The 13,484-nt window shown below is 39.7% G+C and overlaps 1 protein-coding gene across 1 annotated transcript in view; it reads right to left on the bottom strand.

Annotated features, from left to right (window-relative positions):
- Positions 1-13,484, bottom strand: part of dym (dymeclin) — a 162,439-nt gene that overhangs the window by 109,630 nt on the left and 39,325 nt on the right. Inside the window, exons 9-13 of the mRNA XM_062031332.1 lie at positions 8,518-8,703; positions 4,642-4,820; positions 4,413-4,538; positions 4,226-4,339; positions 4,043-4,137 (exon numbers count right to left, since the gene is read on the bottom strand). Coding sequence (XP_061887316.1) covers positions 4,043-4,137; positions 4,226-4,339; positions 4,413-4,538; positions 4,642-4,820; positions 8,518-8,703 — 700 coding nt within the window. The remainder of the gene's footprint in view (positions 1-4,042; positions 4,138-4,225; positions 4,340-4,412; positions 4,539-4,641; positions 4,821-8,517; positions 8,704-13,484) is intronic.

The raw sequence follows: 13,484 nt of genomic DNA, 5'->3' as shown, positions 1-13,484 counted from the left end.
GATTAAAAGAGTGTAAAGGTGACTAAAGGGTGTGATTTCATGTTTGGAAAGCTCTCAAAATGTTTTAAAATAATATATTTAGGAGGTTGTAAAAAAAATGTATGCTCTAACTATGAAAATATTGGATTTATAATCATTGATACCTTCGTGAAAATGTGTGTATCGCGGTCAGGGCAGAAACCAACTAACAGCAATAAACGAGGGACAAATTTAGTGTGTCATGGGGAAACTGGAGCCAATCCCAACCAATTTCGGGTGAGAGGCGTGATACGCCCTGAACTGGTCGCCAGCCAATCACAGGGCACATATACAGTAATGTAAACAACCAGCTATTGAAAGCGTGGGAATCTTTGGGCACCTCACGATTATATTACAATTACGATTCAGGGGTTACGATTTGATTATAAATGTATTATTTACACATCTATAATTGATCATGTATATTATCATTATATTATTTATATATTTTAAATGTATTACTATATTCTAAATGTATTACACTGAATTATTAATATTATACATACAAAGCTCCTCCTTTGGCTACTTATGTTTGCAGTAATGCGACATTTACAGTTTTTGGTTGTTATATATATAAATAAATAAATACATAAATAAATAAAATGTCCATGCTTGAGGTATCCATGATATATTTTTGTGTCTTCTAAGATTAAAGACGACTATAAACCTGCTGCTCAAAGACGTGAGTCGTCTATCCACTCATTCATATCTATAGCTAAAAGTGTTGCAGGCCGGCAGCCGCACTGTATAAATATTATTTTCCCACCTCTACCATTGACATTCACCTTCACAACGACAGTATATGGACAATATATTTCTCCAATTAACCTAACATGCATGTTTTTGGAACTTTGGGAAGACATTAAGACTATTATCTTGTAGAAAAATGCAAAGAAGAACATGCAAACTCCTCATAGAGATGCCTCAATGGCGATTCAAACCCTCAACCTCCTTATTTCGGCCAACATAACCACTAGGCGACCATGTGGCCTTTCATTAATCACCATTATCTGCATATCTATGTCATCACCAGGTCACTGGTACAAGTAGCCTCTACTTTACCAAGTGGTTTTTAAAATTTCCTTTCCTGCTCAGCATAAACTGGCAAGTAATATGGCATGTTTTAAAAACAGGTTCTCATCAGCCAAGTGTCTTACGGGAGAGATGAATTTCCCATTAGTTAAAGCTATTTTTATGTTAAAGAGAAATGTGTTGCTCCATCCATTGATGACTCATGACTAAAGTGTGCAGACAAGAAAGCACCAAGTGAGTGAATGGACAGTGAGAAACTGTGGAAGTGATTTAATGCGATGAGGGACATCGTAATGGGAGAATGTGTTATCTGTGCAGAAAGAAGTTGAACAGTAAATAAAAGGAAATGATGGGGGTTGTCGGCAGGAAATTCAATCGGCTTCGGGTAAATAAACAATACCCGCCATCATGCTTGCCTGATAGTCCATTAAAAGGAGACTGCCTGTGTGCCATTTTAGAAATTCCGGCCAGGAAATCCCCTTTTATCTTAGCCAGACGGTCCATTTACCTCATCACGACATGGTCGGACAAGAGAGACAGTTCGCCCGACGTCACAACAGCACAGACAGTTTGTTTTCCCCCTCTGTGGCTCAAAACAGCAGAAAGTCACAGATATGGAGCGAGACAGACAGACAAGATAAGAAGATTCTGGTGCGTGCGTGATTAAGCCCACGTCGACAAGGGAGGAAACATTCTTTCCTGTGTGGCGGACGTTGACAATCAGACATGAATGGCTCGAAGTGTGTGTGTGTGTCCTCGCTGTTCTTCACCCAATGTTACATAATGTTCTCCTCCTGAACACATCCGCAGCACACAACTCAATATTTTATGCTTTCGGTCTTTTCTGCTCAGACACTGCAAATTCACTGTGGCACTAAATATTTTGTGCTGATTCAGTATGAATTATTCAACGGACAGACTGGCGTTCGTTTTCAAAGCTCTTGTTCTTTTCTTAGATAAGTTAATATGTTTTTGGAAAAAATATCTATTTTTGCCACAGGCAAAGCATTTATTTATAGGAAGACACTATAGAATGCATCTATAAACAGTATATGTATCTATATATCTTTATGTAGTCTACCTATAGTATCTTTATATCACATCGAGCTGTAGTATCATGTCATATCTGTCTGTAGTATACAGTATTTCTGTGGTGTCTACCACTGTATCAACCTAAAATGTAATTTATTTCAGATACAACAAACCAAAAATGCTTCCTTGATGCCATCAACAATACACTGTGAGCCGCTGGTCTCGCTATACAGTATCATCTGTGATGTTGTGTTGTGGTGAAAGTCACTCAAAACAGATGGCTTGTGGCGGTCACCGATGTCCATATTGCACAATAAAAGCAAGAAAGCTAAAAAACTACAAACCACTCCGCCGGACGTGGGCGAATGCTTACTGAGCGTGAGGGGGCGTGGTGAGGAGAGGTTCATTTGCAACTCTGTCTCTCAAAATGATTTGTTTTTTAAGAGAGAAAAATAGGGCTTTACAATAGGTCTTAAGCAAAATCCGTACAAATGTTTCACGTAAGACACTAATATATATATATACTGAATATATAAATATACACACAAGCACATGTATACCGTGTATGTATATATATACACACATATATATATACATATATACATATATATATATATATACATACACTGTATACATGTGCGTGTGTGTATATTTATATATTCAGTATATATATATATATATATATATACACTGTATACATGTGCGTGTGTATATATATATATATATACACACGCGCACGCGCGCGCACACACACACACACACACACACACACACACACACACACACACACACACACACACACACACACACACACACACACACACACACATCAAAACCTCATCCCAAATGTGAAATATGGTGGAGGTGGCATCATGGTTTGGGGCTGCTTTGCTGCCTCAGGGCCTGGACGGTTTGCTTTCATCGATGGATAAATGAATTCCCAAGTTTATCAAGACATTTCGCAGGAAAATTTAAGACCATTGTCCGCCAACTGAAGCTTATCAGAGGATACAACAGGACAAAGACCCCGAGCAGAGGAGTAAATCAACAACAGAATGGCTTCAACAGAAGAAAATACGCCTTCTGGAGTGGCCCAGTCAGAGTCCTGACCTCAACCCAATTGAGATGCTGTGGCATGACCTCAAGAGAGTGATTCACACCAGACATCCCAAGATTATTGCTGCACTAAAACAGTTTTGTGAAGAGGAATGGTCCAAAATTCCTCCTGACTGTTCTGCAGGTCTGACCTGCAACTACAGTAAACGTTTGGTTGAGGTTATTGCTGCCAAAGGAGGGTCAACCAGTTATTTAATCCAAGGGTTCACATACTTTTTCCACCCTGCACTGAAAATGTTTACATGTTGTGTTCAATAAGAAGATGAAAACCTATATTTTTTGTGCGGTATTCGTTTAAGCAGACTGTGTTTGTCTATTGTGAATTTGATGAAGAGCAGAAGACATTTTATCACCAATTTATGCAAAAAAATCCAAGTAATCTCAAAGGGTTCACATACTTTCAAAATCATCGAGTTACTTCATGTGATTAATCACAAAAAAGTATAGCATTAATAATGTACACACTTAGACTGATCATGCCAGCTCTTTTACCTTACAGCCTGAAAGTACTTTAGATAAAACTGTTATAACGTTTTGTGCAAATAAATTACATGTATTCAAATTGCATTTGTGTACAAACATCGGGTTTTTTCTTAAGCAAATTTTATTCATTTAATTATTTTTTTAAATTGAATTTTTTAATTGTTTATATTCATTCTAAACACAAAAAAAGATATACTGTATCTTGCCATGGTTTTCTTCAAAAATAACAAATCTTATTATTCAATATAGCCCTGTTATTGTTGGAAAAAAAATCATAGTGTCTCACACTAATACATGTTTTAATGTGTAACAGAGAAGAGGCCCAGAATAGGTAATAAAGTGAACAATCACTAAGTGCTACCTGATGATGCGCTGGGCAGCGTACTGGTGGAGACATCGGAACTGGGCTGACATGTTTGCAAGGGCAGCCAGACAGTTGGTGTGTAGGTACTTATCCTTAATAAGAGGAGACATTAGCTTGCATCAGTATATGGATGCTACTGCTATATTACATGGCATTCAGTTGGTAAAGCTCAGGTGTTACCCTTGTGCGGGTCATGTTGAACTGGATCGTCCGAATCACCACTAGGATGAGCAAGCTGCCGAGGGAGATCTCGGTCAACGACCTCTCCGAGTACCACGTGACATTCTTTAATACCTGTGACAAAACATGCTTTAAGGTTGTGGCACCTTCAGCAGTGAGTAGAGGGGCTGATGTGTGTGCTACTCACCACCTCATGGATGGAGCGGTTGAAGGCGTCGTCTTCTGTGAGGATGAGGAGGATGATGAGGGCCATGTAGACGTGGTGGGAGTTTCTGTCCTCAACATGGTAAAGGATCTCTAGGATAGGCAACACCTAATGGAAGAGATGGGTATCAGAAATATTCCTTCAACAAAATGGAGTCTCGTAGAACTCAGAGTCCAGTTCAGACAAGACTCATGGCTGCTACACAACCCACCAGATTGTCCATGTCGGTTCTGGAGAGCATGTAGGTCCTCATGTTGGCATTCTGGTGGAGCAGAGTGTACAGCAGCAGCGTAGCCTGGTCGGAGCACTGCTGCTCACACAGTGCTGTGTACAGGCTGTTGAAATTGATCTGGAAGGTGTGAGCTTGCTCCACAGGAATTGACGATGTGTCTGCACGAGACACAGAGGCGTGTTTATTATAGTGAGACTGCAATAACATGAACTTTATGGTATTGTTTGTGCAACACCCCACCTTCCACCATGCAGTACATGGTCATTTCATCAATTTAGACATGTTCACAGTTAAGTGTACTCACCTGTGTTGCCAGAAATTTCGACAAAAATGGCTGAGTGTAGACTTATTTTCAATAGACAGTAGATCTAGGCTGCAGTATACAAGCTGACAAGCTACAATGACTATGCTTTAAAGGGGTACTGCACTTTTTTGGAATTTTGCCAATCGTTCACAATCCTTATGAGAAACAAGAAGACAACTTTTTTTTTTCGCATTCTAACCAATAAATCGACTCGTTCTTGGTGGCTAGCAATGCAGCAAATGGGAGCAATCCATTCTAACTTTAAAAATGCATTAAAAACCGTCAACAATACTTAATTTACGTTCCGTAACCTGTATAATAATCAAGCTGTAGCGACATTGTTATTGTAAGAACGAACACAGAGTAACTCTTTTTCTAGCGTCTCACATCGGCGTGCTTAGCCGTAAAAGCTAACTACGGAAAGAGATAAGCTAGCTTCTCTGTCAGCACAAAACACGTTTTGAGTTTGGAATGCACAACACTGCGATAGAACATCAATTTGTACTGACTTAAAAACATGAACAATAATAATAGAGTATCTGCAAAGTATTAACCCACATTTCATGTTTTGTTTGTACACAGCTAGCTTGACAGCGTATGTACTGTAGTGTAAGGTGATGTGCTGCATGTTTCATGATCAATATTATAGTGACTTAGTCGATGGACAGTTGCCCCTTTGGTCCAGCTGGCCGGGAATGTATCCAGTTGATTTGGGTAAGCTATCCATTTATTCGTCATAGCTTGGCTCTACGTTCTAGATTTGCAGCGTGACCATGTCACACTCTCTCGTCTCGTCATTGTTTCAGCCTCGTCTTCGAGCTCGCTTCTATATGCAGCAGTTCATCCTCCGTATATTTAATTTAAAAAAGATAAGGTTGTGAATCCTCATTTGTCCAAAAATAGTTGTCTTCGTTGTCTATTGCAAAGTCTGCCATGATTAGAAAGTACACTCGCGTTTGATTCCGGAAGTAGGAACAAATTTGTTGCAGGAAGTCGGAAGTGCGCTGCCATGGAAACGGAAATGCATGTGCCGAAGAATTAGTTCCAGTTGTGCATAAAATACGGTAAATATTGTACATATTACATATTGTTATGAACGTGTCTGTTACTGCATTATATATATATTTGCAGTGTGTATATACAACGTTGCTGGAGGGTTTTGATGATGTTTTAGAGGGCTAAAAAAAATGTGTGTTCTGATCACTCATATTTAAGTTCAATGATTGTCACACACACACTAGGTGTGGTGAAATTTGTCCTCTGCATTTGACCCATCCCCTTGTTCAGCAGCGGTGCCGCACCTGGGAATAATTTTTGGTGATTTAACCCCCAATTCCAACCCTTGATGCTGAGTGCCAAGCAGGGAGGTAATGGGTCCCATTTTTATAGTCTTTGGTATGACTCGGCCGGGGTTTGAACTCACGACCTACCGATTTCAGGGCGGACACTCTACCCACTAGGCCACTGAGCGGAATAATGATTATGAACGATCGGCAAAATTCCTAAAAAAAGTGCAGTGCCCCTCTGGACACTTCTATTTTGGAATTTTGCTTACCTTTCACAATCCCTATGTAAGACAAGAACACATGTTTCATATTTTATGAATTATAATTCTTAAAATGCGGCAACAACAAAGTGGCTAACAATGCAGATAATGGGAGGACACTCTTCCGCCCATAAACCCCTCTAAAAAAACATCCAAAAACCGCCCACAATACTCCATTCACATCATGTGACCTAAATATTAACAAAGTATTAGTGATATCTTTGTTATAAGCGCTAACGCAGACAAATAATTTTTAGCATAATTGACATATTGTGCCTGTTGCTACATTACATGAATACTTAGTGTGTGTAAATAGAACAATGATTGAGGCTTTTGGATGTTTTTAGAGCAGTTTTACCATGAATTGATTTACGTGGACCCCAACTTAAACAAGTTGAAAAACTTATTCAGGTGTTACCATTTAGTGGTCAATTGTACGGAATATGTACTGTACTGTGCAATCTACTAATACAAGTTTCAATCAATCAAACCTTGTAAGCGGAATAGAGCGGCTCCCATTGATTCCATTATTAGCTGACTTTTGCTACTTTCACTAATGTGTATTTACAAGTTAGAATGCATGAAAAAAAGTAAAACATACTGTATGTGTGCTTGTCTAAATAATTAAAATCGAAAAAAAGTGCAGTTCCCATTTAAGAGTGCCCCAATTTTTTGAGATAGGAGCTGCCCCATGACTAATTTATGCTCAAAGTTGCAAGCAAACTTTGAGTTACAAGCATCCCCGCCATTAGTTGACATAGCAAATGCCACAGTGAACCCCATAAGATCCGCCTAAGACATCTGGAGATCATTTTGTTTTCCAGCTATGGGAAGGAAGAAAATGAGTGTGAGAGACAGTGCTGAGAAGACGACACGGATGATATTTATTGTATTAAGGTAAGAAATCAATCAAAAACGTGGCAGAGAATGTCACCAACTTGGTGAAGCAATTGGAGCCTATCACTGCTAGTCTGCATCATACTGAAGCAGAATGAAAATAACGCCAGCCAAGAATGTTAAAATAATATCTAAACAGCAGACATTTATCCATGAAAATATGGGAAAGCTGCTGATGGTGTGTTTGACTGAAAAGCAACTGGAAAGAGATACCGAAGAAATCCACTATTAAAGGTAAATGCTGTACATTAATAATACCGTATTTTCCGGACTTTAAACCGCTACTTTTTTCCCAAGCTTTGAACTCTGTGGATTATACAAATGTGCAGCTAATCTATGAATTTTTCTTCGCTAATGACTAAATTATAGAATGGATTAAGCAAAGAAATAAAACAATGTACCAAAACTATCCACTTTAAGAAACTGTTAAAACTCGACGTGTTCACAAAGTACAAGGAAGAAGAATCCTGAGGAACTCGAACATTATTAAAAAGGGAGAACATCTTATTCATCTCATAAAGGGCGAACAATGACTTTTCTGTTTTGTTTGATCAGCTGTTTTAATGCCGTGTTAGAAACAGTGTTTGGAAACAATTAAGGTATGTACAAAATCTTCCTATTTAAATATCTCATTTCACAATGTACCAGTATATTTTTGTGGTTTATAATCCGGTGCAGCTAATGTATATTCAAAAATTCAGTGGATGCGGCTTATAGTCCGGAAAATACGGTACATTACTTCATAAAACCATCATAGTTGTTAGTAGTACATTCTATTGTATCAGTCAGTACATTCTATTGTATTGTTTTTATACAGAATTTGTTATCTAAAAGTTTTATTAAAATTGTGCTGTTTTGGGGGAGGCATGCACCAAAAAATACATATCAATTTAAATGGGAAAAGTTAATTTTAGATACAAGTATTTTGAGTGAAGAGTTCCGTCACAGAAACAATTAAGCTCGTAAGTTGCAACCACATCATTTCCTAATTGTAGGATAGATTAAAAAAAGTATATCCTTTCCTATCTTATCCTAAGATGATGTAGTAATGTATAACCAAACTTTTAATAAAACATAAACAACATGGCGGATTTAAAGCATCTGTTACCTTGCGTGTTTCTGAAGCAAGTAATAGCCTGGCGATAAGGGTTGGGCCATTCAGGCCCATCCGTCAGATTGGCCAGGACCAGCAGTAACAAAAGGCTCTGATTGGACAAAGGTAAGGGGTTGTGTTCCAGCTCTACGCCTGCTTTGCTGCCGGCTCCCCCCAATGTGAAGACGTTCCACAGACCACCTGAAGACACAAGAATTACATATGTGTCACTTTATTAGGCACACACACACAGCATGGAATATCAACAAGTATTAAATGAGAAGTGGGCCTAATGTTCTGTCAGCTCTACCGAATCCGCAGGGAATGTGTATATAATATAATCAAGTTGATTTGTGTTTGATGGAGGGAATGAATGCAAAAGGAAACGTGCGGCCAGACTTGATGTAATCCAAACCAAAATGGGCACAATGGACTTATGCTCGGCCCTCTGCAGCGCAAACATAGACGGCGCCAGAGAACAAAAACTTGTGCTACTGGAGTCTCTTTTTTTTTTGCTGGTGGGGGATGTGTTGATTTTCTCAACTGAAGTGTAGGCGCACTCAGGCGTCAAGAGAAGCGTGAGCACCGAGGCACATGGATGACCGCCTCTGGCTCCTGGACGTCTAGCCACAGGGAATCTATGATGCAAGCGATGTGGGGTCCGAGGCGGCTTGATGCTGGTCCAACCTGATAGAGCTACTGAAACTACAGTAGCACGGGAGGAAGCTAAGCACACATGTTGCCATCTAGTGGTGGACATTGGAAGGACTGCTTTATTCTGTGGCGTGTTTTCCTAGAGCTGGATACAACTAGGTTTCCCAAACTGTGTGAGAGAAAGTAAAATGACTTCCCCACAGAGACTACAGTCTACATTCTCTCTCTCTCTCTCTCTATCTCACGCACACACCTTCTTTCAGGGTTATGAGGCCTTGAGAAAGGAAAAAGAATCTCAAGAGAGATGGGTCCAACTTGTGATGGAGACTTGTTCATCGCATCACTGGCACCAGAGTGACTGGACCAAGTGTGTCACAGAAGCGTGTCTGGCAGGCGCATTTCCTGCACTCACATGCACATTCGCACGTCCACTTTTTAGCTTTATTCGACCTCAGCGCGAGGTTATTTGTTATTTTTCCAGCTGCACAGTGGAAAAAGACGCTTGAAAGAGGAAAGGGAAACGGAAAAGCGAGGAAATCCAAACGGTCCTGTTTGTCTATTGTTAATAAGTTGGCCTTTTCGTCTCAGCAAAATATAATGTATTAATTGCTATCTTTCATTGTCCTTGATTATGCAAAATATACATTTTAATGATGAATAAAAGGTATTTCTCTTGAGCAAGATAGTCTGCCCCATATGTCCGTTACACAGGACACACATTGCAAAAAAGGAAAAAAAGAAGCAGGCTTTGCTACACATCTTAAAATAAAGCTTGGGGCTCTGCCAACTTTTAGGCAGCTGTAATTTTGATAATTTATTTTTTCTTCAGCAAATAGACTAACCTACTGTGATGCTGCTGTTAAAATGTGACTGTTAGCACTGTAGCTCACATTCCAATGCTAATGTTCCTAACATTTGAGTCCTCCTGTACCACTCATTATTACGTTGTTATATGGCATATTTCACAACGAGGGATGGGTCCGGAATTCATTAGTTTTATGCAGAGATGTCCGATAATATCGGGCTGCCGATATTATCGGCCAATAAATGCTTTAAAATGTAATATCGGAAATGATCGGTATCGGTTCGGAAATTATCTGTATCCGTTTCAAAAAGTAAAATTTATGACTTTTTAAAACGCCGCTGTATGGAGTGGTACACGGACGTAGGGAGAAGTACAGAGCGCCAATAAACCTTAAAGGCACTGCCTTTTCGTGCCGGTCCAATCACATAATACCTACGGCTTTTCACACACACACGAGTGAATGCAAGGCATACTTGGTCAACAGCCATATAGGTCACACTGAGGGTGCCCGTATAAACAACTTTAACACTGTTACAAATATGCGCCACACTGTGAACCCACACCAAACAAGAATGACAAACACATTTCGGGAGAACATCCGCACCGCACCGTAACACAACATAAACACAACAGAACAAATACCCAGAACCCCTTGCAGCACTAACTCTTCCGGGACGCTACAATATACACCCCTGCTACCCCCTACTCCCCCGCCTCCTCCCACACACACACACCTCAACCCCGCCCACCTCAACCTCCTCATGCTCTCTCAGGGAGAGCATGTCCCAAATTCCAAGCTGCTGTTTTGAGGCTTGTTAAAAAAAATAATGCACTTTGTGACTTCAATAATAAATATGGCAGTGCCATGTTGGCATTTTTTTCCATAACTTGAGTTGATTTATTTTGGAAAACCTTGTTACATTGTTTAATGCATCCAGCGGGGCATCACAACAAAATTAGGCATAATAATGTGTTAATTCCACGACTGTATATATCGGATCGGTTGATATCGGAATCGGTAATTAAGAGTTGGACAATATTGGAATATCGGATATCGGCAAAAAAGCTATTATCGGACATCTCTACTTTTATGGGTACCGATCAAATTCAGTCAGTACTACAGAGTACTGATTCACGAAAGACAAATCAGTACCATATTTTAATACCTTTTGTTGCACAGGATGTCACTGGCTCAGGTACTTGGCGGGCAAACAGGCATATTCATATTCATATTCTGCCGCTAAGTAATGTTGCAACTTTCCATGCCTACAAAGCAGGTGTGCCGATTGTTCAAAAGTAAGGCACAACTTTTCAAGCGAGTTCGATGCTAATGTACAATGAATATGACATATAGATGCTACTGATTAGCATTAGTGTTTTGGCATGGCGATTCCAACACCTTTAAACTTGGAAACTGAAAACTATGACCATGAAAACTACAACTAGGACGTGTGTTACAATTAAGCAGCTGTGTAAGAAGCACAATACTTAGTTTTTATGGCTCAACAAAATATAAGACTGGTACAATCAAATGAATGGCAAAGACTACTTTCTGGATATGGCAACACACCTAGGACAAACTGAAATGAACGCATACTTGCAAATGAGACTCAGAATTATAAGATAAAACTACTAGACAGCACAGTTATATTTATCAGCTCACAATCAAATGTTAAATAAAAAAAACAATTATTACCACATGAACACAAAAAAGTACCAAAATTGTTACTGTTGAGTATTGGTATCAATATGCAATTCGCAAGAGTTTGTACCGTCCATCCATCCTTTTTCTACCGCGTATTCCCTACGGGGTCGCGGGGGGCGCTGGAGCCTATCTCAGCTACCGTATTGGTTCAAATGTGAAAGATACCCATACGAAACCTCATATTGAGCATATTGTAAAAAAAAAAAGATAATATGTGATGTATCATGCTGAAATTGTATACATATTCGAAATAAACTTCAACCAATCTTAATTGCAACTATTATGAAGTGCTGAATAAAATATACATAAAAAGAAATGTCCACTGCAGAGGAAGCTGGTTCTCAGAAGGATATTTAAAAAGTGGAGTAATTCACAACAGTGCGTCTTGGAGATACACTCTGTCCGACACTGGCATGTACTAACACAGCTCATTAGCATAAAAGCTACAGACACAAAAAAAGGCATGTCTCCAGAAGAACTTTTTAAACATTTAGGTAACACTCTTCCCAACTATATTGTGGGACCTCTGAGACATATTCACAATAGCTGAAAAATAGTCTAATATAGCACCTATTAACCCCTAACCTCATGTACTCACAAGGTATACAGTATTTCAACCTAATCATGGAATCACATTACTCACTCACAACACTTTTCATAGAGCTCTTGTATCGTACCTCACTAAATTCTGCTTCATGTTAAAGACATTTAGTATGTAAATCCAGATGAAACTGTCGTCTAAACACAGATAAAACAAAGGACATGTCGGAGCCTTTTGAGGATGTTCCTGGTGTTGTACAGACAATACGCCAACACGTTCTTTAGATAATATCACACAAACGAGAACATTCTGTATGTTCAAAGGATTTTCCCATGATGCATGCATACTGTAGCAGCATCGAAAAGAAAAGGGGGGGGAAAAAAATCATCTTCAGAAAAGCTCCTCCAGTGCCGCTGAGAATAACACAGGCCTTTAAGTGTAAAATCCCCTCCCCTTTAGAAAACTGCTTTAAAGGATTTCTGTTGTTTCCGTTGCAAACACCACATTTTCCACATGGAAATAAGATGTGCACATTTAACGAGACGGGGAAATAAAACAAGCGTTGTCTCCGAGCTACGACTATAAGAGCTCCAGTGTCTTTTGTTGATGTGCGTGTGTGTACAAGGGAGGCGGCTGCAGACAGACGGGCTCTGGGGGATTACGGAACAGGACAGGGCACCATAACTCATCAGGGCCGTCTGTGGCCACCAACACACATGCACACACACACAGCGACAGACAGGCCGGTGAATGCTGATGCCTCACTGGACGTAATCTGCCAACAGCACCCCACAAAGAGCGCTTATCAGTGCGGGGAAACCCGTGGGTGCACATCTATTCTTGCACTTGCTCACACAAGACAGACGCACATTCAGCACGCCAACAACCAGAGCCTACACGCAAACACGCGCGCACAAGCTGTGCTCATTTTTGAAAACATCACTTTTATCCGCGCTGCTTTGCATGCATGTCAGCACAACTCACACGTTCATTCCTCAAATCATTCATGGCCTGGGCATCACATGAAAGAAAAGAGAAGGGAAAAACTGGCAACACTTTTGTGTTTTGGAGGCTGTGCTTATGTAATTTGACTGCTCCTCCTATTTTTTCCATTTTCACTCATTTTACCCTTAAGTTTACAGCCACAATTGCTTTGACACAACTGAGCAAACTTATACAGTTGTTATAAAAACCTATTAAATGGTTTAAGTACTTTCACTGGGATGACTGTTGCAAGAAAACAATGCACTTAATTGGTAATCTAATTGCATTTAATT

The sequence above is a fragment of the Entelurus aequoreus genome, linkage group LG21, assembly GCF_033978785.1.
Source record: "Entelurus aequoreus isolate RoL-2023_Sb linkage group LG21, RoL_Eaeq_v1.1, whole genome shotgun sequence".
Taxonomy (NCBI): Eukaryota; Metazoa; Chordata; class Actinopteri; order Syngnathiformes; family Syngnathidae; genus Entelurus; species Entelurus aequoreus.
This window is presented reverse-complemented; position numbering and strand designations above follow the sequence as displayed.